We start from the raw sequence: 27,833 nt of genomic DNA on the forward strand, positions 1-27,833 counted from the left end.
GCTTTGCGTCGTCCCGTTTAAACCGCACCCTGTGGTGCAGTCACGATTCCGCTGTAATATATATATTTCAATTGTCAAACAACGAGTTTTGTCTGATTTATTTTAATATTTAAATTAATTATATATCACCTGAGAGTGGTTATGAAAATGGTAGATATTTGTATAAAAACAGTGCTTAGGCAAGATAGTTTTACAAAAATAAATTTCACAGTCTTTGAAAAAATGAAGTCCTTTAGACGGTCTCTTCAAATTTGAAGAAATGTAAGTAACCCTTCTGGAAATTTCAATTTGAGTTCAGAATATCTAATATCTTCACTGACAGGACGCAACGTTTGTTTTTCCTTTTAAATGAGGTTTGTGTTGTAACCTTTGAACGTCATTACACATGTTTACTATATAATGTTTAGTTGGTATCTCCCTTGCCTCCTTGTAACCCATCTTCCCTCCCTGCTCCTCCCCTCCTTTCCCACTGGTATTTCCCTACCATAGAATGTTGAGGTGAAGCTCACCTTAGAACATTGGTGTACCTCAGTTGCCAGCTGGTGCCTGAGGATCTGGACAGAATAAACAGCTTCTCTTCAACTCCCTGTGTCAGCAGTTTATTCCAACAATTTGGCGACAATTTGCTACACTGGGGGCAGCTCCAGATCTTCCCCATGCTTCTTCCACACCAGCTGAAGATTCTGTAAATTCCTGAACTTCGTTGGACTGCAACGTTTTCTCCAACTTTTTCTTTCTGGTGAGTGGATGCCTCGTGACTTTTAACTACTCAAAGTTGAGGAAACGCTTTGGACATTTTCGCCTGCTTTACGATAATCCACCCGGATTAGCTTTCTGTTAATTGCCCCAAGCCTTCATTCTGGGCACTTTCGATGACTGTGTCCTGTCTGTGGCAGCGTAGCTATGCTTGTGCAGAGCGTTGTTATATTCTAATTCTATTCACATGTGTGTCGTTTTCGTCAGCATCTGATCACCTCAGCGTTCCCTGTCTGAGTATCATGAAGCTCTTTTACGTTGGGGTTCGTTTATTGTGCTGGAGTGTAGCGCCATTCTAGGGCGATGCTACTTCTCCTCTCACCCCACGTAAGCTTGTAGTTTTGTGAGGGGCTTAGTACTGGAACTTGCAGTGACCCTGCGCAACGTTGTGAAGCCTTCTCGGCCGGAAGAAAAATCTGTCAACTTCCCCGAGGTAATTGTTTCGTCATGCGCAACTGTTAACCAGCCCCCCCTCTCGGGGAGCGCACAGCTGTCAGCCCTTCAGCAAGTGTTCATATCAGCTGTACCTCCCTCAGCGACGGTGTCAAATTCAACACACCGCCTCAGCTCGCAGCGGGAACGTATTTACATATGCTGTGGGAGGTTATCGCTTCAAGTTTCCTCACCAGCCTGCAAGGAATCTGTCAATCAGGCGAGGCTGCGGGTATTACCTTCACTCTGCTCGCAGCAGGAGCATCTTCACCCTGCACAGCGGTGAGGATCGTTCTTCCTGGATTCTTCAGTGTCACTCAAGCGTGGCAGTATCATTGATCTCAGCGACAGAAATCTACGTCAATTTCTTCAGCCTATCACCACCTTACCAAGTACACGTGTTTGCCTGCCAGTCTTACACCGCTGACAGGCACAGCTTACTCGCTGAGTGGAAATCCTTTACCCTGTGGTTTTATTCAGGTTCTGCTGTTGTTTTACCTTTTAGCCAGTCCATCTATCGCTGACAGGCACAGCTTTGTATCTCTCCTTGACACTGACATTCCAATTTTGGGCTATACTTATAAAAGTGTTATATTTTTTGCATGTTTTTAGCTTTCTCTGATACAGTAGATTGTCTTCTCTTCGTGTATCGTTGTTATTTATTTATACAGTTGTGCCCAGCCAGCTCCTCTATTTCCTTCCTCCACTTGTCACTTTTCTCCTTTCCCATCTTCTTCTCCTTTCTTCTTGTGTCTTTTCCTTGGTTATACTCCTATCTCTTCTCTCCCATTATGGTATAATTTGCGATGTCTCAACCTCCTTTGTTCCTGAATGATGAGGGTGAACCGCTTATTCCTTGGAAAAGATGGGTGAATCTTTTTGAATTTTATCTAATTGCTGTTGGGGGGTCAGATTTTCTTCTGTACGCAAACAGCATGTTCTGTTACATAATTTGGGAAAACATGCAAGAGAAATTTTTGATGATCTCCCTGACACTGTAATTGAAGGTGAAAGTGGAAGTGAGGATGCGCACGAAGATCCTCAACATGATGTCTATCAAAATACCCTTGAAAAATTTGAAATCCAATTTGGAGAAAAAATCAATGTGGTGGTTACCCGTTAGGCAGCGGATCCACTTTAAAGTTTTGTGCCTCTCCTTCAAAATTCTGAAGGGCCTATCACCTCCCTTACTGCACCAACTCTTGTGCCCTTACATCCCGGGCCGCACTCTGCGCTCGCTAGACCAAGAATTAGCGGTAGCCCCTCGGTTCAAACTCAGTCGGGTGGGGGGTCGCTCTTTTAAGGTGCGGGCAGCCGCACTCTGGAACGCTCTCCCTTTGAAACTCCGGACCTTTGGTGACCTGCTCTCCTTCCGCAAGGCCGCTAAAACTCATTTATTTTCTGAGCTTTGTTAAATCCTTCACTCCCCAATTTCTTAATAATTATTTCTGTTCCCCAGTTGTGTTGTGTTCGCCACCTTGTCGGTGCGCCGGGACGCTCCTTCGCTGGAGCAGCCGTGCGCAATACAAATAGCACTAACATAACATAACATAACAGAATGCAACAAATTTTTCTCTAGATCACAAGGGAAGAATTAAAAAGTGGTAAATTACATTGCAGTGGTAAGAGGATTAGCTTCTACTTGTGAGTATGGTACATTAACATAATCTTTAATCAGGGATCAGTTGGTTAGGTGTACTTGTGACAAGAAAATTCAAGAGAAATTATTAGCTGATGCTCCTGAATTAAAACAAGCGATTGATATTGCAAAAAGCATAGAGCACACTGCATTTTGTATGAGTGAAATGAAAGATGCTGTTGAGGTCAAACAAGTCAATGATAATGGTGTACTTAAGGTGTCAACTAAAGATGTTATGAACAAAGTGCCTCCCACTGAATAGGTAAAACAAAGAACTGATGTTTCAAAATTTAAATGCTTCCGTTGTGGTAATCCAATCATTTAGCTAACAATGTAAATTGTCCAGCTAGGAATGTTACGTGTAGGAAATGCAACAATCGTGGTTATTTCTCTAAAGTTTGCAATGTTATAAGAAAAAATGCCACTCACATGTTTCACAATGACACCGTTTTGAATGATGACATTGTATTCCAAGTAGCAGACTCTAAGGAATTATCTAATGGTAACTACCCCAAAGGTGAAATTCTCCTTGATGATATTCCGTATATGGTATGTGCAGACTCTTGTTCCCCCTATACCGTTATAAATGAAGCTACATTCAAATCCAACTCAGCAAGCAAGGAATATGAAATGTTACCCCCTGATATCAATCCAGGTGCTTACAACCACAATCCTGTACCCTTGGTGGGCATGCTCGTTATGCAGATCAACTTCAAAGACAGGGTTACTGTGGGGAAAGTTTACATTACAAGGGATGGGTCGAATTTATTAGGGTGGAAACACCAAAAAGATCTTGGGATAAAATTGGACCCCAATGCTTCAGAATCAGTGTATTTGGTTGAGAGATCTTGCGTAGGAAAGAAGTTTGTGAAGAATTTCCAGAAGTATTTTCAGACAAGTTGGGTCTGCTGAAGGGTTTCTTACATAAAATTAAGTTGAAGAAACAACACAAACCAACTGTTCACAAACCTAGATCGGTCCCTTTACTTATAAGAGATCCTCTCAGAAGAGAATTAGAGAGACTAGAAACTTGTGGTGTGATTGAAAGAATTGAAAGCTCGGAGTGGTTAGCTCCCATAGTGGTCGCGTCTAAGGAAAGTGGGAAAGGTATCCACCTATGTGTGGATCTTAGGGATCTTAACTCCAACATTTGGGTGGATAGACACCCTCTCCCCAACATTAATGAGATTCTCAGTGTAATACAAGGTGCCAAATATTTCAGCGTCCTAGACCTTTTTGCAGCGTACCATCAGGTAGCTCTCCACCATGATTCCAAAGCCCTCACATCCTTCATAACACCCTTTGGAGCCTACCTATTTAGCAGAATGCCGTTCGGCCTGACATCAGCCGCTGCAGTATTCCAACGTATAATGCATCACATTATGCATAAGAAGCGCACTTCACCTTGTGTGTTTTGCTGCTGGTAAATTTGCTAGTGAATCCTGGTTTAATAACTGGAAGATGTTTAAACAGAGGCCCAGAATATTTTGGTGTGCATTATTAATAATATATATGACTGTCATTATTATTCTACTGTATACGAACACGGACATGCTCAATTGCACAACAGATTACGAGTGACGTGTCTCTGTGCACCCTGTTTCTTAGGCACAGAAAGATGCAGGTTACAGGGAGGCACGCACATATTTGTGCTTGCCTGTGTTCGTTCACATGTATCAGTGCGTTCAAATCAGACCTGTTGACTTTGCTAATGCTTGTGGATTACTACTACTCCTCCAGCCACCCATTATTGTATTGTATTGTAATTGCATTTATATAGTGCTTAATACCCCTGACGAAGCGTCAAATCGGTTTTTATCACACGAACATCCTCATGTTATAACTGCTATTATTGCCTGCTATGATGCATAAGCAGAATATACGAGTTAATCATATATTGCTTCTTGCAGAAATGTTTTACTCTGCAGCATTTCCAAAATCCAGTCGGTAATATAAGTCTCGCAATTCAAACGTAGGTGTCGTCTGGCTGTCTTTGCACATGCATCTCTTTACATAACATGTCAATGAGGAGACCGTTTTCACCCCATCTCACCAGCAGGTGACAGGCAAGTGCTGTTGCGACTATTTTTGTATTCACTTTTTTAACAAGCCTTTGCAATGCAATAGGTCTCGCATTTACGCAAGTTTAAGCTATTGGCATTGTAAATGACAATGCCTTTGATTTATGTTTCAAAAACCAAAACATAAATAAAAAGGCATTGTCATTTACAATGCCAACAGCTCAAAACTCACGTAAATGTGAGACCTATTGCATTACAAATGCTAATTTCATCTGCAATTATTTCAATAGCTCGCCCCCAAAACAGGGTCAGATTGGGATCACAATTTGGCCCAGACACTGCCGAAAAAAGTGGCCCACATTCGAGGTGAAGATGGTGCGAGTTCACAACATCACCTGGCCCCCACAGCGAGACCAATTGTTCCTCGCCCACAATGCCCTGCATGAGAAGGGCTGTGGGCGAGGTGTCAAGTGCAAACACTATTTCTGGGCTGCTTGGGCCCCAGGTGGGCCAAGGTGAAAATGGCTCAATTGCCTGAGCAACACCTGTCCCTCAGGGAGGCCGATTCTGGCACACAATCACCCGCTCCCCAGCCCACCATCAGCGTGATTGTTTGGCAGGGGGTCAGGAGAGGCCACAGCTGATAATTGCAGCGTGGCCATATCACATAGCCACCCAGCGAGGCTGCTTTACTCTCCCTGTCGAGTGCTCTCTGTGGACTGGGAAAGGAAAAAAAACGGGCCACAGAGGGCACTGAGACACCGGCCCTTCAGCCAATGCCCGAGTGCCCGCAGTACCAATCCGCCCCTGCCCCAAAACCACTCACTTTCACTCTCCTTGGAGACTCGCGAAGCTGAGACAGGGGTCGCTTAGCAGACTATATATATATATAAAGTGTGCAGTTCCCGCTGTGATATGCAGACTGACTCGAGGCAGGACAGCCAGAGGAAGTCGTAGACAGGCAAGAGTGCTGAATCCGGTGTATTGTGGCAGGAGGCACGACTTACCTCGGTAGAGGGAGTAGATCTGGTCAGAGCGGGCCGGCAAAGCTGTGGATGTTGCGAGAGAGTGGATGTTTTGTTGAGGAGACTACTCGCCACTCTCCCCAGCCACTGTAGAGGCCGGCAGCACACAAAGGATTCCTTCATTTATCTACCGCGCTCGAGCAATTCTAGATTTCGTTTCTTCGCTGCTCATTTTCGTTTCATTGGTCTATTGTGGACTTCTGACTGTTTGGGAATCACTTATTAATTGTTGGTGCACAAGGTATTAATGTTCATCACAGACAGTTGGAACCACTTTGGTGAGTATGGAATTTATTGTTGGGTTGGTATGTTCCGTCCTCCTATTATGCGTGTGTTTCTGTGCGTTGAGGGGTGAGGTGGGTGGGTGGGGGAAGGGTAGCTGGGGCCCATATGTCACACTTTCTATTCTGCTTCCTTAGTTATCCTGGGATTGCTCATGATATTTCTGTTCCATTAAAGCAGTGCTATCAATAGTAGTGCAAGAGGTGCAGTGCTACCAGGCCCATGGCTAAGAACAGGAATCTTCAGCGCAAATATGGCTCTATTTCACTACTTTGTTATGCTACTGGCAGTGCGTGGTTTGTCCATCACTCTGTATTCCTGCTTACTGTTTCACTTTCTGGGCAAGGTGACAGGGAGGTTGGAGGAAAAGTTTAATCAGCGAGCCAGTTCTGCTCTCATCATACTGGAAGATTGTGCCAGTGTGTGTTTGTCCAACCTCGAGGTTCTCTGGCAGGCCAGGACAGCCACGACCAAGGTCGGAGCAATGGTCAAAGTGTATTACAAACAAAATGAGAAAAATGCGAGACCTATGGCACTGGAATGCCGGCCACCATTGTACCAGCTGCTTTCTGCAGGCACGACGTGCATTGCTTATATTCAAAAACGTCGTGCCTGCAGTAAGAGAAAGTCAATAAAGTAAATAGTGCTCACAGACTAAAATGAAGGCGGTGTTTTGCAGCTGCAGAAGCACTGTCTGAATGGAGGAGAGGCAGCACCATGTGTGTGCTGTGGAATGCGTGGGGCTGCCATAAATACAAATAAAAAAACATAAGCTACACGAAGGGCATGGATGGGAGAGAGAAGGAGGAGGGAACAATGGAGGAAGCATCCGGAGAATTCTGTAATCAACACAGGGTGCCCATCGCGTGGCGTCCCTGCCGGTGGGGATAGGTTGGGGGGGAGCAAGGGTCCGATATTTAAAAGTTAAGCCAATGCCAGTAAGCAAAAGTAAAAGCGCACACAGCGCACTGCAAATACGGCCGCCATTGCTAAAGCTGGCATCTCACCAGTGCTCTTTAAATTTAATTAGGCAAAGAGTTTGCCAAAAGGGCTAATGCAGGCAATATCGAAAGGACACAGGTAAAAGGTCCAGTCGCCATGGGAGGGTACAAATGGAGACAGGGCGATACGAAGGAGGGACTAACAAGCCTGTTTACAAGTCAGACGCCAGCATTTATGAAGGACACTGACACAAGCCAATGGCAAATATGGCCAGAGAGTGACGGAGCTTCCATTACATACTCCACTACTACAAGTCTCCCCTAGAGCAGCGCATGTGTGCTGACTCTAGGCTCGACCTAAAAATGTAAATTCCTCCAAACAGCATTACTTCATACAAGGGAACCATACAGGGCTGGGCCTCCAGGAATCACTCGAGCAACAGTCAGATTCCGCACTACCAGGGTTCTGAAACTACCTGGCCTTTCCAGCTGACAGCACTCGACATTTTATTCTCACTGCAATTAATGGCAATTTTTTTGGACCGCCGGCATACATATGCACATATTGATAATATCACGTTACCATAATAAGCACATCAGCTGGCACATGTCCCTACTAGGACAGTCTAGTCTGGTCCTTGCCCCTTTCCCATAACATCACAAAAAAGCTCCCCAGGGAGCCTGCCCAGTGAGCTGTGGCTTCAGAGAGCAAGAAGTCATCACAAAATACACTTTCTGCCGAAAGCTTGCTGCCACTGCTGTCTGTGGATACACCTGCACGAAATAATGGCAACTCTAGCCCCTGGAGGGCAGGTCATGAGCCTTGCCCGTGCTCACCTGGCATTGAAGAAGATGAAGGCAGCAGGCTCGGCCTGGCAACGGTTGCAGCATAGGACTGAGGTACGGGAGACCGCACAGCATCATTATCTGGGTTTTCTTCAAGCTTTCCTGAGCCGCACAGACTGGTTAAATTAGAGAATAATCAAACATTTTATATATTATCTGTTGGTGTTATCCACTAAATAAACAAAATACTAATCAAACAGACCTATGCATCCCTACTCAGAGCAACCAGGATATTGCGGCATGGATTTGCAAATTTAGCGGCACAAATATGGAAATTTAGCAGCACAATTATGGAAATATAGCGGCATTTTTGCGGCACTTTATTTTACTCATAATCATTCATTTTCAGTCTTAAATCAATGGAAACTGTTTTAGCAGATTTTCTCTATTTTGTTTTACAAGTCTTGAAAAAGAAATGATGGGCAGGCTAGTAAAGTACTGGTACTGGCCAGGTGACAGTCATACCTATATGGGACGGCAGGCACCCCATGCCAGTGCAACCGATGAGAGGCTGTCTCTACTGTATTGAGGACAGAGAACACCTGTCCTTTTAAGTTCCTGCTTCGTGCCTACACAACACAGCGTGGGCTCTGATTACAGATCTAAATTTCCATATTTGTGCCACTAAATTTGCGAATCCATGCTGCAATATCCTGGGGGGTCTGTACAATATGATGCCACAGCTGTCCTTTATGGCATTCTTCAGCCAAATATAGCATGCCATTGCAAACCAAAAACCAGGCGAACAAACAGGTAATAAAACATTTTTAAGAAGCTTAAAATGAAAATCACACCAATGAAATGGCATCTAAATGTGAGATTTCGATGACCATGTTATTAAATTGGAAATTACTCAAATAGTACAATCCTATTTAATAAGTGTCACAAGTAGGCGTTGGCTCAATCTGTGGTAACAGTTACTGAAGAAATAAAATAAGGTTTTACCTTTATATCTCAAAACAGTATAAACGGTTGATGAAGTCACCGAAGTAGAAGGCTCCTCCTTTTAACCAAACCTTGTATGATGAAGTTTGAGTGGTGGCATGTCGGCACTGCTCACACATTGCGAAGTGTGCTGCACTGCACTGTCCTACGTTCTGTGGCTATTTGTGTACAGCCACTGATGACAAACGAGTGCTTTCTCTGCCCACTTGAGTGGAAGCTACCAGCAGCTGACATGTTGGCACTATAGCCTGCATTAGGAGCCACTGTCACGATGAAACCTTTCAACGACTCTTCCACCATTTTTCCGTCTCTAGGGAACCCTTCAGGAGCACCATACAGTTATTCTGTCGCATGTTGTACCAGTGATTTCAAGAGTGAAGGTTTTATGCATAATCTGCTTCTTGGTTTCGCAATACTACTTTGCCTGTTAGTTTACTTTAAGGGTAACCCTAATGAAAGTCCGTCAAGTCGTCTTTAGTGCGTCTGTAGATGTGGTTTCTGTCGGTCTAATTGTTTACAATTGAAAACTGTTCTTTGTGTCCTGGAGGAAGCACAGTGCAAGTCTTGGCACTCCAACTCAGCCAGGGGGCGGGGGGGATGCTGAGTGCGGTACCAATCTTTCTCTTTGCTGACTCGGTTCCACACAGCATGCGCTCTTCTGAGGGGGGCCTAGCCTAGCCAGTGTGCATCAGGGTCCCTAAATGCATGGAAGGAAATGAGTCTCGGCTGCTATTCTATTTTAAGGCTGTACGGAGACACGTAGTGACGTGTTTGCGTACAGCCAATAAGACGCCACCATTTCTCTTCATACCTGCCGGGAGGCCATTTTTGCGGCCGAAATAGCAAATATCGCGGCCATCGCCCTACCCAGCTGATTTCGCGATTTTTTTGTGAATCGCGAAATCGCGAAATGCTGGAGGGTCTGCCTACTGTCAAAATACTTCTGGCGGTGCTTCTCCTTTATTAGGTTATGATACATGGGCAACAGCAGTACTTACATGAAGGTTATTTAGCAAGGTCAAAATCACATCTATTCTACATCTCTGAACCAGAAGGTATCTTCCATCCAAGGAAAAAAAAGGCCAGGGGCTTCATAAAAGAAGTACTTTCTAATATGGACTTAAAAGTACTCCTGGAATCTTTTTGTCTCTAGATCAAAAATTAAGTAGAAACAAGCCATGTTCACCACGGAATATTTTGTCCTTCTGATGAGCACTGGTGTATGAAAGTTTGAAGTGGACGGAATCGGAGGGTCATGATGTGCCCATACTTTTATAATTATGAAAAACCATTCCCCTACTTTTTAGGGTTGAGCCTGCAACACACATCTATTGCAGAGGTCTTCAAACTTTTTTAGATTGAGACCCCCCCACAGATGAATTGTTTTAGATGTCGGGCCCCCACACTCCCACCACCGGACAGAAATTTCTGGAATCTGTTACACTACATAATCGACCGCCATCCGCATATCCCACGCCAAATCTGGCAAATAACGGATTGAACCTACTACATCCACAGCCACTTACAAACATTAGCTCAAAACTTTACTGCTTGAAGTTCAACAATGGGCAGTGTACATCTCAGTAGAACAAAACAAATTAAAATGTCCTTCAGCACATTAATCCTTGCACATAATGTTCATATTGTTAGATTTGTGAAACCATTTCTATACATTATATTAAAAAGGAGAAAGAAAGAGGGATCACTGTTTCCTTGCTATGTAGATCACCATGGTGTACACAGGTTTTATGGTTCATTAAGTTCCAAATGTTTCCCTTCCTGGAGTTTTAGGTGCCTTATTGCATGCTGTTTGGTATTCTGCAGCATTTTCTACAAAATGATGTTTCTATCTAGCCTGCTTTCTCTGATTCCTCAATTTTTACATATGTGTTCTGCCGCTGGGCCTGGGCTACTAAAAACTCTGCTGCCGCTGCTCACCTTAAGCCTGGTCTATTGATATTAAGTTTGGGTTAAGCTAGCGTGTTCTCCGTGGCCTTTCTGCCCTACATTGCTGTGAAGAGGTACTGGACTACAGTGGACAACATAGTCAAGACTATCTTACTGAGCCCCAATGCTAAATGGGCTTACTTTTCTAAATAACTGAAAATGCATGCTCCTAACCCTGTCTGTTACTGCTGTCCAGGAGCTCCAGCCTGCCCTATCCTTTTTTGTTGGGTATACCTTGATGCTTGTTAGGAAATCTCAGACTCACATGCCCCTAACATTATTGAAAAGCTAAACCTCCAAATGCACATTCCTCTGGAAGAACAAATAATACAGCAGTGCTACCAGGCATTTTTGTGCTATCTTTACCTTTACCTAAAAACAGAGGAGCTGTTGAATACACAGGGATTAGCACCCTTCCCATTGCAAGAAGACTAACTTTGTGAATTAACCTCAAACTAGCTTATCACAAAAAAGGAGATTTCTTATCTCGTGGCATAAAGCAAGAGGCCAATACTTGAATGTCTTAAATGTATCACTTGTGGAGCTCTTTACTGACCAGCCAATTTTAATTACTACCACGGAGAATGCACCTTGAAGTAAAGGTTGCACTCCACTCCTTACTGATTCTACATACATCCAAGTGCTCAACACCTGTGACCAACCGGTAGTGGACCCACTCTTCCCCAGAAGGCCTGGCTACTCCTTTTCCAGGCCTTCCTCTGCTACTTTCATATAGTGGCTTCTGCTGCTTCCAAAGGGGCCATGCAGGACAGTGACTACCAGGGCTGCAATCAATTTTTGCTCTGTCGAGCCTTCAGCTGTGCTACCTGCATGTGGAATACAAAAATCCAGCAGGCATCGGTGCTTTGGTGGATTGAAAGGTTGTACACAATTTTAAATACCTAATTGAAAAGATGGGTTGCCAGTCACCATTGTCCCCCTGCTAAAATGACTTGGGTGTGCGTGTTGCACAGCTGTTGGGCATACATCTCAACCTTAAGATCTGCTTGGAGGGCAAAAGCCAGGCCACCAGAATTTTGATCCCAGCGACAACACAGGAAGAGACATCACATGACCTTTGACAAAGTGACATCATGTCTTTGCTCCCCAACTAAATGGCTATCATTTTATCGACCTCTGAAACATGTACTGCTGAGTGGACCTACAGGGAATCAAACGTGTGACCATGGGATCGAAGACATTTCTGAGATTAAAAAAAGGGGTCTGGCACAGAAAAATACACAGAATCAAATTTTCATCATGTGACTGCGCTAGGACAGCTGCACCTTTTCAGTCACCGTTCTGAAAAACACGGACCTTTAGCAAATGAATACACCAACTCGTTCAAAGGCGGCGGTTCGAAATTTAGTGAGCACCTGAGTGTTTTCATCCACTGGGCTCTGATCTGTATTTTTAGATTTCTGTGCCATTTGATCAGGGGAGGTAAGGCACACAATGACCCATTTTCTTTTTTCCTTTTACTTAAATAGAAAACAGGCAGGCTCACTGTGTATGCATGGGTGCTGTTTTTGTTTGGAAGAGGGCTCATTTTCTTACCGTTCGGCATTGCTGTCATGTCTTAACAACAGTGTGCCTGCACGTCATTGTCTGAGAGGCAGGTTTGGACCAGACCCCATTACATTGTCAGAGTCGCTGAGAGAGCTGAAGACAGTAGGCAAAACGTTTTCTTTAAAGTATGGGCACGTCGTGCACGTGGGAATCAATGAAAGGCACAGTGGGATTTTAAGGTGGAGTGCGCGCCCCCCTTGAGATGATGTTGCACCTCCCCAGAGGGGCGCGCCCCACAGATTTAAGCACTATGCTCTATTGTACACTATATAGGGCGTGCAACCCACCCATTGCTCAGAATTTGTTGGAGTCCGAGTCACTCTGCTTTGCCACACCCTAAATGGCCACCAGAGGCCTGCGTCACTTCAGTTCTTTCCTCTGGGGCATGGACCAAGCACAGATTGATTACATTTAATGGTTGTCTATTCGCTGATCGTGCCTTGAAGGTAGTGCTGTTTTTGTTATCTGTTGCTGCTTTCCCCTCCCACCCATCACTTCCCCATGTTGCTGCCCCCTGTGGCCTCACCCTTTCGTTCTTGCTTCCACATACCTCCCCTATCTCCGTCCTTGCTTGCCTGTTCCGCTCTTCCACTCGAAAATAAAAAGAGCTATAATGTGGCACCAGCGCTTTGCACTTTTTTGATATTTTTAATTTTAACCATCTGCACAACATGTTTAAAAGGCATTGAGAACGCTAGTACCTCTCGCGTAGCTGAGACCTATTGGCTTTATCAATGCTTGTTTTGACAGGGAATACTGAACACAGCTGGAGGCAAAATTTTATTTTTTCCATCGCAGTATTAGTCAAAAGTTACAGGCAGAAAATATAATAAACACAGAAGATTGTCTGCAATAGTTGCATTTAATTCCAGTACGTTCCAGGTTGTATGTGTTTTCTTTGTTATACAGAGCTCAGTCAATTCAAGAGTGTAGTCCTGCTTTTATGTTCGTGGAATGCGCTTGGTTTGGGCTCCCATTGGATGAATCAATCCCCATTAACACAGCACTCATGAACAAGGCATAACAATGTGTAGATCAACAAAATGCTAGCAGCACTATGCACTATAACCAGAACTTCTCCGTAGTACCGGTACTCACTGCATCGGGTTGGGATTTCAGGACACAAATAGTCATCATGTGAGCATGCATAACCTTTGTACACTGCGGTGCATGTTCACAATGGCAATTTCACACCAGTAGTGACGCGTCACGGCAGAGCAACGCGTGACGTCACCTGCTAGGTAGCTATGCGGCAGGAAGGAAGGGAAGCCCTTTAAAACGCGCAATATGCTTTAGTTATCACTTTCTTCTTTACCAGCGCAGGCAGATGGACAGAAAACAAAGAGCCATACAATTCAGATGAGGAGGCAGAGAAGAGCGCCTGCAAGAAGCAGGTTTGCCATAAGCACCAGTCAGATCAAGGCCCCAGAGAGGAACCTTCTGCAACTCCGACATAGGTGAGTGAGTGCCCTGCACGCCGCCCCCGCCCCCGCCCCAGCACCACTGAAGAGGAGAGCATGTGGTGTAAATAGATAAGCTGCGGATCTGGTGTAATGTTGCTGGTGGTCATGTAAAGCATTCCAATAACTTCGGGTCGTTTTCTTGTTTATATAAAACTGCAAAAAAAGTACCGCACTGCACAGCACCCACCCTGACACCTCTATTTAATTTGTATTGGTGCTGTACCAAACTCATCATCATCATAATCTTTATTTCGATCACAATGGACCATAAAAGAATACAAGAAAATTGCATAAAAACATTTTTACACATTAAGAACATTGTAAGAAATAAAATACATAAGAGCGATGATGAATTAAAAATCTTTCAGTTGCTCACGTGCTCATGTTGGACTTAATATAACGATTTCTGACAAACCACATTGCTGTTAAAAATTTGGCAACTGCAAATACGGTGGGAGCCGATAGGTCTGTCTTTAAAATTCTGTATGCAGGAAGATAACTCCTGATGCCTAGATTTCTCAGGAGTGGGATAAGCCAGTGCTTCCGAGATCTATTATATGCTGGGCAGAAGAATATAATGTGCAGGTCATTCTCCCGCAAATTTGCACATGCTGGGCAGTGAGCCATGGTGTTAATTTTAGCCCAGTGTTCGGTATGTGCCCTCAGAGGAAGGGTACCATATCGCCACTGCATGTATAGTTTCCTTGTTAAAGGGGGGCCAACATCATCTAAAACGGGCTCTAGACTATACAGGTCCTTTATGGCAAAAAAGTGGTTAGATAGGGATCCCTCGCGTGTAGTCTTCACTAGAGCACGTAGCTTATACTCAAAATAGGCGTTTACTAAAAGTTTACGTGGAGTCCTGCAACAAGCATTCTCCGGATTAAGCCACAGCTCCGATCTTCCCAGGATTTCAAAAGTATTCTTGACATATTTTAACCACGGTATTTCTGTCGCTTTTGAAAGGTGCAGAACCTCGGTAAGTTCGGCCCTGTATGCTGATAGTTCCGGCGAGCTCCATAGCCTACGCCAAAAAGTCAAGGGTTTAAGACCCAGCTCCTCCGTGATTGGTCTTAGGCCCAAGTCGAGTCTTAACGGGATAAGTGGGGTGCTGGGTGGTAGTGCTACCAGTTGTCTTATGAAGTTGTTCTCAATTATCAGTAATTTCTGGTCAGCTGTGTGCCCCTATATCTCGCCCCCATATAAAACTGCCCCTCTAGTCAGTGTTTTATAAATTTGGAGGGGTGGGCCTAATGGTTTATAAGTTGACCTGGCTAGTGTCCTAGATATACCACCCGTTGACTGTACCAGTTTTAACTGAGCCTTAGTTCTGTGTGAATCCCAGGTCATGGTTTGATTGAGCGTTATCCCCAAATAGTCAAACGTAAAGACCCGCTCTAGTCTGACAGACCCTATCATGGGGTTTGGATGTGTAAGTGGGTGCGGGTTGAAAATCATGTACTTTGTTTTGGACGCATTGATTTCCAAACCGCGCTCACTACAGAAATTCGAAAACCCGTCCAACACCCTTTGTAGGCCCATGGGTGATTTAGAAAGCAGCAGGGTGTCGTCTGCAAACATAATTGCAGGCACCCTGCTGCCATTGAGCTTGGGGGCATCGATGTTTTTTTATCCCAGATAGATGTTTAATAATCCCGTCCACAAAGAGGCAGAACAGGGTCGGTGCGAGCACGCAACCCTGTCTAACCCCCGTGTGTACCGGGAAGCCCTCCGATAAAGCTCCCCCTCTACCACACCTCACCCTAGCAAAGTTGCCGTGATGTAGTCTAATCAGCATTAATAAGATGTCATCCGGTAGTCCTAAGTCATTTAAAACAGCCCATAGTTTATCTCTGCATACCAGGTCAAACGCTGCACGTAAATCAACAAAGACCGTGTATAGGGTGCCACCCTCAATTACCACGGTCTTCCAATATAAAAGATTGAGGCGAAAGATCTGATCTATGGTTGAGACACCCTCTCTGAACCCAGCTTGATAAGGGCTCATTATGTCCCGTTCCTCAATCCAATTTTGAAGACGGTTTAGTATCAGTCTTCCGAAGAGCTTTTGCGGAACGTCGATAAGACTGATAGGTTTATAATTGGATGGAAGCAGGGGCGAACCCTTTTTAAATATTGGTACGATCTCCGCACCCAACCAGGTATTAGGCACTTCCATGCCACCTAAGATGCAATTGAATAATATCAATAAATAGGGCGCCCACACGTCGGGATTATGTTTGAATAAGTCACCTGGGAGGCCATCTAGCCCGGGTGCCTTTGCTGGTGCCAAACGACCAATAGCCTCGTGAACCTCTGCTAGTGTAAATGGGGCCGCCTTCGATTCGTCACTTCCAGAGTAGACGAAGTGTGATCGCACACCAGAAGGTGCACTGTAGAGAGACTGGAAGTGATTTTTCCACACCATTGGCGAGATATCGGGCTCAATTGCAGTTGGCAATGCATCTGAACCTGTATTCACAAAGCGCCAAAATGCACGGGAGTCGCGACATGCCAGGGCGTTCTTAAGGTTCTCCCATTTATCATGCTCCCATTCGCTTTTTGCATGACTAATCAGGCGCTTATAGGCCAATCTCCTGGCCCTAATCTCTTCACGCGCCTTCCCCTCCTTTAGTGAGGCCAATAGATCCCTTTCCGCCTGACGACAAGTGGTATTATACCAAGAGGGGCACAAGGAGCATCGGTTTGTCCCTTTTGGGGTAATGAAGAGACTTCCTGATACTGCCTGGATGAGATCCTCATGAAGCGAACCCCACAGTTTAAAGGTATCATGGGTATTGTCTTGTTCCAGTAATTCGCATGCTTTGGCAAGAGAGGGGACTACCCGGGCATAAAGCCTGGATAAGTTCACTGGATCAGATACTAGTCTCTCCCACTTGACGCGTTGTCGGTTGCTAGTGAGGCATAATCCCGTCTCCAGTAATGGCGAATGTGCACTCCTAGCCTCAAGACCAGGAAGATTATATTCCAGTTCCAAGGCGTCGTGGTCACTATCCCCCCTGGGGAATACACAAAAGTCGCTGATGTGTGACCACGAGGCCATAGGGACGAGAATATAATCGAGCCTTGATTCCCTACCCACTCTATTATATGTGTGTTTCGGTGGAATATCCGGTTTTATCCGACCATTGCAGGCCCGTATACCATATTTTAGTGTTAAAGAAGTAATTTGGACAACTAAAGGTGTCCAAACTCTTGGGCCCGGTGCATTCAATGGGGGTATAGACCAGAGCGCATCCTCCTCTTGGGCTAGTCCATCCAATGGGCCAAGGAGTGGCTCATAGTGACAATTTAAATCACCACCGATTAGGAAGGGAGTGGCGTCAGGAATTGCGCTTAGAACGTCCGCAAGCTCTGTAATAGTGCGTGATTCTTGCATATCGATAACTGGCCTGGAATAGACATTTACCAGCAAGAGCTTTGAGTTTGGCCATACCAGCAAGACGACTAAGATATCCTCCTTGCTAAAGGGGAGTAGAGTGGCCGTGCATCCCAAATCAGTAGCCACCCAGGTTGCAAGTCCTCCCGAGGGGCGTCCTTTGCCTCCCCATTTAGCATTAATGGAGAATGTGGCGAAGCCACTGTATGACACCTCCTCACGTGCCCAAGTCTCCTGGAACAAACATATATCTTTAGACTCAATATATGACTTCCAGTCTGGGCAGTACAATTTGTTAGACAGTCCCGCCACATTCCAGGAGAGTAGCTTCAGTGAGGGGGGGCAAACATTGTTTAATAATAAATTTGAGAGTGAACCACAACTAACTTGTGGAGTATTAATGGATGTATTACCAGCGTGAGCCTTCTCTGTCTCCCTAGTACAGGTTTGGGGGGGAGCACACAGAATTTCTCTCTCACCAAAAGTAGAGTTCTCTTCAATAATGAGCTCCTCTGTGGGAGGTGTCATGCAAGTTTGGAAGGACATTGGGACCCGGTCTCCACTATCCTCTCCACTATCCATTTTGCTCAGTCAATATACCGAGTCTAAGTTGCTGTATCTATTGTGGGTTGGGAAATAGTCGTACCAAACTGTAACAAGCAGTCGAATGCCAAATCGTCATACAAGAGCCCAGCCAAGGCTGATGACGGACTCTTTAGTTCTGTGCAGCTGCAACATCCAGTGCTGATAAATACGTTATAGGAGCATTTGACCAGTGTGCATTCCAGGGTTTCGAATACGCAGCATGTGCAACGCAAGCAGTCTTCTGGCCTCAGTTAGTAAAGCGGCTCACTTTTGAACTGGAGTAATGAATGTCACGTCTCCCTAGAGCCACGTGGGTGGTGTCGCTGCACTGTGCTGAGTTATTCAGGGAGGGTGCAGAAGTAGACCGGCAGAGGCACTAGAGGGTGCAGAGGTACCAGGGGTAGAGAGGCAGTACAGTGAGAGTACATAGGCATATGTACCAGAGGGTAGAGATGCTGTGCACTGAGGGTGCAGAAGCAGAGATGTCAGAGGGAAGAAATGCAGTGCGCTGAGGGCGCAGAAGCAGAGATGTCAGAGGGAAGAAATGCAATGCACTGAGGGCGCAGAAGCAGAGATGTCAGAAGGAAGAAATGCAGTGCACTGAGGGCGCAGATGCAGAGATGTCAGAGGGAAGAAATGCAGTGCACTGAGGGCGCAGAGATGTCAGAGGGAAGAAATGCAGTGCACTGAGGGCGCAGATGCAGAGATGTCAGAGGGAAGAAATGCAGTGCACTGAGGGCGCAGAAGCAGAGATGTCAGAGGGAAGAAATGCAGTGCACTGAGGGCGCAGATGCAGAGATGACAGAGGGAAGACATGCAGAGCACAGAGGGCGCAGAAGCAGAGATGTCAGAGGGAAGAAATGCAATGCACTGAGGGCACAGAAGCAGAGATGTCAGAGGGAAGGAATGCAGTGCACTGAGGGCGCAGAAGCAGAGATGTCAGAGGGAAGAAATGCAGTGCACTGAGGGCGCAGAGATGTCAGAGGGAAGAAATGCAGTGCACTGAGGGCGCAGATGCAGAGATGCCAGAGGGAAGAAATGCAATGCACTGAGGGCACAGAAGCAGAGATGTCAGAGGGAAGAAATGCAGTACACTGAGGGCACAAAAGCAGAGATGTCAGAGGGAAGAAATGCAGAGCACAGAGGGTACAGAAGCAGAGATGTCAGAGGAAAGAAATGCAGTGCACTGAGGGCGCAGATGCAGAGATGTCAGAGGGAAGAAATGCAATGCACTGAGGGCACAGAAGCAGAGATGTCAGAGGGAAGAAATGCAGAGCACAGAGGGCACAGAAGCATAGATGTTAGAGGGAAGAAATGCAGTGCACTGAGGGCGCAGAAGCAGAGATGTCAGAGGGAAGAAATGCAGTACACTGAGGGCACAGAAGCAGAGATGTCAGAGGGAAGAAATGCAGAGCACAGAGGGCACCGAAGCAGAGATGTCAGAGGGAAGAAATGCAGAGCACTGAGGGTGCAGAAGCAGAGATGTCAGAGGGAAGAAATGCAATACACTGAGAGCGCAGAAGCAGAGATGTCAGAGGGAAGAAATGCAATGCACTGCGAGCGCAGAAGCAGAGATGTCAGAGGGAAGAAATGCAGTGCACTGAGGGCGCAGAAGCAGAGATGTCAGAGGGAAGAAATGCAGTGCAATGAGGGCGCAGAAGCAGAGATGTCAGAGGGAAGAAATGCAGAGCACAGAGGGCGCAGAAGCAGAGATGTCAGAGGGAAGAAATGCAGTGCACTGGGGGCGCAGAAGCAGAGATGTCAGAGGGAAGAAATGCAGTGCACTGAGGACACAGAAGGAGAGATGTCAGAGGGAAGAAATGCAGAGCACAGAGGGTGCAGAAGCAGAGATGTCAGAGGGAAGAAATGCAGAGCACAGAGGGTGCAGGGATACCAGACGGCAGAGATCCAATGCCCTGAAGTTACAGGATAGAAATGCAGCGCACTGAGGGTGCAGAGGCAGAGATGTCAGAGGGAAGAAATGCAGTGCACTGAGGGCGCAGAAGCAGAGATGTCAGAGGGAAGAAATGCAGTGCACTGAGGGCGCAGAAGCAGAGATGTCAGAGGGAAGAAATGCAGTGCACTGAGGGCGCAGAAGCAGAGATGTCAGAGGGAAGAAATGCAGTGCACTGAGGGCGCAGATGCAGAGATGACAGAGGGAAGAAATACAGAGCACACAGGGTGCAGAAGCAGAGATGTCAGGGGGAAGAAATGCAATGCACAGAGGGCGCAGAAGCAGAGATGTCAGAGGAAAGAAATGCAGTGCACTGAGGGCGCAGAAGCAGAGATGTCAGAGGGAAGAAATGCAGTTCACTGAGGGCGCAGAAGCAGAGATGTCAGAGGGAAGAAATGCAGAGCACAGAGGGCGCAGAAGCAGAGATGTCAGAGGGAAGAAATGCAATGCACTGCGAGTGCAGAAGCAGAGATGTCAGAGGGAAGAAATGCAGTGCACTGAGGGCACAGAAGCAGAGATGTCAGAGGGAAGAAATGCAGTGCACTGAGGGCGCAGAAGCAGAGATGTCAGAGGGAAGAAATGCAGAGCACAGAGGGCGCAGAAGCAGAGATGCCAGAGAGAAGAAATGCAGTGCACTGAGGGCGCAGAAGCAGAGATGTCAGAGGGAAGAAATGCAGTGCACTGAGGGCACAGAAGGAGAGATGTCAGAGGGAAGAAATGCAGAGCACAGAGGGTGCAGAAGCAGAGATGTCAGAGGGAAGAAATGCAGAGCACAGAGGGTGCAGGGTTACCAGACGGTAGAGATCCCATGCCCTGAAGTTACAGGGTAGAGATGCAGCGCATTGGGTGCAGAGGTAGAGATGCTATAGGGTAGAGATGTCGAGCCCTGAGGATGCGGAGGCAGATATGTCAGAGGGTAGAGATCCAGTGCATTGTGGGCGCAGAGGGCAGAGATGCAGTGCACTGAGGGTTCAGAGGAGAGATGTCAGAGGGAAGAAATGCAGTGCACTGAGGGCGCAGATGCAGAGATGTCAGAGGGAAGGAATGCAGAGCACATAATGTGCAGGGATACCAGATGGTAGAGATCCAATGCCCTGAAGTTACTGGTAGAGATGCAGCGCACTGAGGGCGCAGAGGCAGAGATGTTATAGGGTAGAGATGTCGTGCCCTGAGGATGCGGAGGCAGATATGTGCAAAACAAACTAAGGCAACCCAGCAGAACATAACATGGAGTCGCATAGAAGAAACACCACTTCACATCCAACATACAATAAAACATGAATCATACTGCGAGAGCGGCGTGCAGTTTGCCAGATACTGACTTGCTGAAGATGTCCCCGACATGTAATTGATTTTGTGTATTCTCCCTGAGCAAACCAGCGCACTCAACAAATGCCTCATCTTCTCCCTTCTGTCCCCACTTTCATCATATTCTCCCTCCTTCTCACCTCCTCTCCCCCCCCCCTTAGACACTCACATTTCGTTGTGGGACCAGTCGCTCCTCCCCAATTTTCATCCTTTGCCCTCCTTTTCGACCACCATTCTGTTTTTCTTTTCTCAATCTCAACATGCTCTTGTCTGTTCTCCACCTGCTCCTTCTTTCATCACAAGATCCAGTTCTCTCTATTTTTGCTCTTTTTCTCCCTATGCTTTTATTTCCATCACAAGTCTTCCTCTCATCTCCTCCCATTTCTTCTTTCATTTGAGACTCCCTGTATCTCCTCTTTCATCACGTGCTCCTTCTCTCCAATCCTCCCCTTTCATCACATGATTCAAGTCTGCCCTCTCATCCACCAGCTTTTACTTCCATCAAGGGGGTCCTTTGGTCTGCTCCCCTCCGACCCCGCCCCCTCCTTTCTTCAAGCCTCCCCGTCGCTTCACTTCCGCCTGGCAAACACACAAGTTCATGGCCCCAGAAAGCTACTGCATTCCTCATTTCTTGTACACAGAAATTATAAAACTGCCCATGCATAATTTTACATTTTAACAGGTGAATTTGTGCCTTAGAAGAACTGTCAGGCCTGTCGAGAACATAACAGCCAGTTGCTAGCTCTCATGAGAGATCTAAATCAAGGAACAGACATAGCACAATACAAGACCGATAAGTTGTCAAACGTTTTTCGGATAACCCTCAAATTTACCATGCATTCGCTAAGCGCTTTGAAGATATATGTATACATATATGTATTTGTACATATATTTATACGTGTACATAACTATTTAAGGAGACAGCATCTGCGTGCAACCTCAAACGTTGGTGGTACTGAGGTGAGAATTGATTCCTGAATCGTCCTTTTTCATGGTGCACTGCTAATTCAATGTCTGCAGACTTTGATCAGGCCTCAAAAAATCATAAGTGTTACTAGACCCGCAGGTCTAGTGACTTAAATAATTTACTCAAACTATTTGTAATGCTCTTGACCCATAAACTGGTTTCAAATTATGTGATCGTGGGCAAATAATTTAATTCATTGAGCTGCCATTTTCTTCACTTTCAAATGTGCAAGTTCAGCATGTGTGCTGTGCAAAAAACCTCTTTTGATGGATTTAATAGACTAAACTTTTTTTCCATAGATAATTCAAATCTAGCCACATATAGGATACACAAGACCCCTGACTTGCCTCTTAATTCATTAACAGCATTTTCATCAGGGCGGGGGAAGGAATATTTCTCAAATCATGTTTAAAAACTATCACTTTTAATAAATACATAACTAAAGCATGAAGTGATAGAACACTGCCATTTGTAATCAGAAGATTTTACATTGAAATGGCCACATACTTTCTCACTGACATGTGGCTTTACTGCAAAAAAAACTATATAGTGAAAAAACAATAATGTTTAGAAATAAAGTTTCTGCAAATATGTGTCATTTGGACATCGCCAAGTAAAGTGTTCTGATTTGTGTTGCTCCTATTTTCCTCTTTGTTTGCATCACACTTCTTAATTACATAAAAATGTGCTTTAGTAATTCCGGATATATTTTGAGATATTTGTAATATTAATTTATAGGATATTTATTTAAATGTTATGTGGTAGAGAAAAATAAGTGATATCTTCAGAAGAGCTCGAAAACCTCTAACTCTAGTAAGAGAGAGAAAAATAAACCTCATTTTCCAAGCAGCAATTAGTTAAAAGACAAATTGACATTTGACCTATTCCCTTGAACAGACAGCAAATGTGTCAAGATAAAAACAAGATTTAATGGCTTCTTTATTGCTCATTCACTTTCTGAATGAACAGAACACCTGTTCCTTTTCAGCCTAGGTTTACTTGCCAGATGGAACTAGTAGGTGTTGAAAATAGCTAAAATTTTACTCACAAATGTGAGTGGGGAGTAGATTTTTCCAGGCCTGTTTGATGAAATCATGTTATTTGAGATTGCAACAGTTCCTTTGACATTTGTTTCATTACTAAGATCCCTGTCTAAAATGGAAGATACCATGGGGCATGTTTATAGACATTGTGGCAAAGGGCAGTGCAGTAAGTTACCTAGCTGCACTGCCCAGCGTCACATGAAAAAGGCAGGAATGCAGAGTATTTATCCAATTAGGTACATTTCTGTCCTTTCCCCCAGCGTTAGTGCCATTTCGGCAGCCTAGCGCCAACACAGACACCCTTGAACCATTGTGCAAGGGTGTCTGTGTTGTAGGCATGATTGTTTTTGTGCACAAGGGGGTACCTTCCTGCACAAAAACAATCCATAAAGGCGTTTTCCTCTTTCTATGTGTGCTGCAGAATGCAGTATACATAGAAAGATGAAAAAATGAGGAGAAATAAAGATATTTTTCCTCGTTACTCCTCACCGGGAGGGGTGTATCTTTTTGGTGAACTCCCAGGTTTACCAGGTTTGGTAAATCGGGGAATGCATCTAAAACCATGGGCTTTGCGTGGGAACACCCACGGCAACGCCCCATGGAATGCCTCCCTTGCGCAGAGTAATGCAATGCAGCGATTTGCGCTGTGTTGCATTACTCCATATTTATGAAGCCATTCAAAGCCACGTAATGTGGCTTTGCGTGGCTTCATAAATATGACTTTGAGCTTTGTTTCGTGCATGGACCATGTTGCGTGGTGCAAGCATGACACAAGGCCCTCGTAAATATGCACCCAAAAGTACAGTTTAATGTTTTGAATAATTTTTGTATCACTTTATGTCTCAGTGTGGATCGGTATCAATCATTCTTCTTTTTATGTGATTAACTACTTGAACAGACAGATGGTATAGGCGTGTTATATATGGGAGAGCATCTATAACTATAGAAACATTTGGATAAGTTTACCTGTGCCTCTGGAATCTTCTGGAATGCCTAGCTATGGTGACTAGAATGTCCAACAGGAGACCAGCAGGAACCAGGTCATGGTGGTGAGAGCTCAGCACGCCCAGCAAAAGGTAGGTTAAAAGGTGTGGTGGGTCAGACAGGGGGGGTAAGGTGGTTGGAGTCCAGCAGTGGACTAAGCTGAAAGGCACGATGGCTGATACCTCTCTGATCACCCGGGGACCCTTCTGAGGCCTAACTCTGAATCCAGCTTCACATCATTTGAGTTTTGTCCCATCTGCCCACCCCAAAGGAGATAAAGAATCCCACATGTGAAATTGTGCTGTGATGCAATCATTGCTCTGACCACACTGCTTTGACGACGTTTATAGAGGAGTTCAGCTAGGCCCTTGGGTCACTGACTACGACCAATGAAGCAAGGACCAGAGGGGCAGCAACTCATCGCCCTTGTTGAGGATTAGATACACTTTTGGCCACACCGCTCTTGCACAAAGAGGTGCAAGATTTTTCAGATCTATTTTGAATTCAATTCAAAGTACTGACCATTTTTATAACTCTTATATTTGTTTTGCCAGATTATGTTTTTTAATAAAGTGTGAGCTTGAGTCATGAAAGCGTTTTACATGAACAAAAGATTATATTCCAGAGGTCAGATTCATTTTTAAAGGCACAGGGAGATTACGTGATTTGCCCAGAATCACTGGATGTTAAGATGATTCCAGGACATACTGGATTCCCAGTTCCAAAGTCATAGCTTTGGCCCTTAGGTCACATCTCCACACACAATTGTTAGGTCGATGCCTACCAGGCTGCACAGCTTTACTCGCCTATACAAGAGCTTTTGACTTTGGCAATACGTTTTTGCCATGTTGTACTGTTAAAATCTGGTTTGCGATGTCAACATAATCTGCGCCACCTTGTCCCCTCTCAGGCCCGTACGCTCACTTAAGCAGTAGCCATTTTGAAAGCACCATGGCCCCTCTGCCCCTCGCCGATCACCAGCGCGTTCCCTTGGCGCTGCAAACATCCCCCCCCGCGCGCCGGCCACCCCCGCTCTCTCATACATGGGCCATAAACCCTCTCCTTCTGCGCGACCCTGCCATGAAACCACATCCCGCGCCTGACCAACACCTCCTTTCATCCCATACATGGTCATACGTCCTTTTGATAACCCCCTTCCTCTGCGCACGATTGTCCGAACGGATCCCAGGCCATCACCTAGCCCTGCGGATGCAGTTTATTGCGCCCACTGTAAGGGAAACACCTCACATCAAAGGGATTACAGTAGATCAAGGCCCCCACCCCCTGAGACCCGACCAGTCGCACACACCCCCGGGAATTGGCGGAATGTCCACCTGTGTGATAGCCATCTCTTACTGTGGGTGGGGTGGAGATTTCCACTGTAGATATGTGTAGGAACAAGCTTGAAGTGGGTATTCCAAGGATGCCTTTCCGTACATCAAAGTCTTAACAAGAATGTGTCACGTGTAATAAAGCAATAAACCTGTGTATAAGAGGCCAGGCCTCAGAGATGTGGGCAGAGCACCTCGTGACGATACCTTGCTGTCTGATCTGATGTGTTCTCCTCCGGAGAGAATAAACCCTTCTTTCTTGCCTTCCAGTCTCCAGCGCCTATCCTTTTTTTGGTTAATCATCGAATGGTATAAGAGGCAATTACCGCCGGGCAATACTTGAAAGGTTATCGACTGAAGGTGCCGCTACCATTTAACAGTACACAAGTGTGCCTGCTGTTCAGCATGGCTGAAAGTTAGTGGAGCGGAGTGTTCTAGAGTGGAGTGGGGGGAGAAGAGTGTTGCAGACTGGATTTGTTGGAGTAGAGTGGAGTAGGGGGGAGTAGAGTGTCGTAGAGCTCAGTAGAAGGGAGTCGGGTTTAGTGGCAGAGAGTAATGTAGAGTGCGGTGTCAGAGTGGAGTAGCGTAGAGTGGAGTGGGGTGGAATAGGGTGGAGTGAGTAGGAGGGGGTTAAGATAGTAGGGTGAATTGGATTGGAGTAGACTGGGTGGGTTGGATTGAGAGGAGTGGGCAGATTGTTTTAGAATGGAGTGGGGCACATTGTTTTGGATTAGAGTGGGATGGATTGGATTAAGGCTGACTGTTTTGAATTGAAGTGGGGCAGATTGGAGTGGGCAGATTGTTTGGATTGGAGTGGGTAGATTGGAGTGGGGTGGGTTAGAGTGGGGCAGTCAGTTTTGGATTGAAGTGAGGCAGACGGGAGTGGGGAGATTGTTTTGGATCGGAGTGGGGTAGATTGCAGTGGGATGATTGGATTGGGGCAGATTGTTTTGGATTGGATTGGGGCAGATTGGAGTGGGGAGATTGTTTTGGATTGGAATGAGGCAGATTGGAGTAGGGCAGATTGCAGTGGGGCAGACTGGAGTGGGGCAGACTGGAGTGGGGCAGGCTGGAGTGGGGCAGATTAGAGCGGGGCAGATTAGAGCGGGGCAGATTAGAGCAGGGCAGATTAGAGCAGGGCAGATTAGAGCAGGGCAGATTAGAGCAGGGCAGATTAGAGCAGGGCAGACTGTTTCTGATTGGAATGGGGCAGACTGTTTTTGATTGGAGTGGTGCAGACAGGAGTGGACAGATTGGAGTGGGGGAGATTGTTTTGGATCAGAGTGGGGTAGATTGGAATGGGATGATTGGAGCTGGGCAGATTGCAGTGAGACAGATTGTTTTGGATTGAGTGGGGGAGATTGGTCTGGATTGGAGAGGGGCCGATTGGAGTGGGGCAGGCTGATTTGGCTTGGGGTGGGACAGATTGTTTTGGATTGGAGAGGGGCAGACTGTTTTGGATTGGAGTTGTGTAAATTGGGGGCAGATTGGTGTGAGCTGGGCTGGGAGGATTGGAGTGTGGTGGATTGGACTGGAGTGAGTGGTTTGGAATGGAGTGAGTGGTTTGGAATGGAGTGTGGTGGACTGGATTGTTCTGGGGTCTGTTGGACTGAATGGGGCAGACTGGTGGGGATTGGAGTGGGGCCCATTGGAGCGGGGTGGATTGGGGTATACTGTACAATTATTTGTTAAAGCATCATTTCAGAAATTACACATAAGCAAGAAACAATGTCGCTTTACAATAAGATAATTCTCATCTTTTTAGAACAGCGCCCACGGTCATAAATAAAAGAAAACAGGAGTGCAAAGTGAGAAAAGATCTGGCAATATAAAAGAGAGTTAACTATAGAAAATACAGGGGGGCACTAGCGAGACCGAAGCAAGATGGCTGCGCCTTAGTGTGGCTCCGCTAGCCAGGGCAAGTAATCCATATATTTTCCAGCTAATTGGCTGCATTCAGTCCTGAAATAAAGCACAAATCGATACACAGAAGCACAAGGACGGAGAGCTTTAACTCGGAAAAGGCATCGACATCTGTAAGCTGCAATATCAGCGCGATCGCGGCCTGTCCGCAAACAAAATGGTGTCTGCGACTCAGTGATGAGCGGCACTGCAGGTGTGATCGAGAACCCCGGGACAGTGCTTTGAGATCCAACGGCGTAACAACAAGCCGGTGTGAAGCCTGAGGTGAGGAGAGGCACTGATAAGTCGCAGTATGCCAGCAATGAGCCGGGACAGACACTGAGCAGCGGGGGCCGGAGCACATCCGATTCCCGGAGCCGTAGACGAGTTTTGCTGCCCCCGTGAACCTGATGCGCTCTAGTGAGTGCCAGGCAGCTGGGCCTCTGATGCATGCCACCAAGCCACTGCTACCATAGCCACGACACACCCGGGG

The 27,833-nt window shown here is 45.9% G+C and overlaps 1 protein-coding gene across 1 annotated transcript in view; it reads right to left on the reverse strand.

Annotated features, from left to right (window-relative positions):
- The window catches only part of WIPI1 (WD repeat domain, phosphoinositide interacting 1), a 219,374-nt gene that overhangs the window by 20,651 nt on the left and 170,890 nt on the right, over positions 1-27,833 (reverse strand). The window contains exon 11 of the mRNA XM_085617301.1: positions 7,934-8,058. Coding sequence (XP_085473427.1) covers positions 7,934-8,058 — 125 coding nt within the window. The remainder of the gene's footprint in view (positions 1-7,933; positions 8,059-27,833) is intronic.

The sequence above is a fragment of the Triturus cristatus genome, chromosome 7, assembly GCF_964204655.1.
Source record: "Triturus cristatus chromosome 7, aTriCri1.1, whole genome shotgun sequence".
Lineage (NCBI taxonomy): Eukaryota > Metazoa > Chordata > Amphibia > Caudata > Salamandridae > Triturus > Triturus cristatus.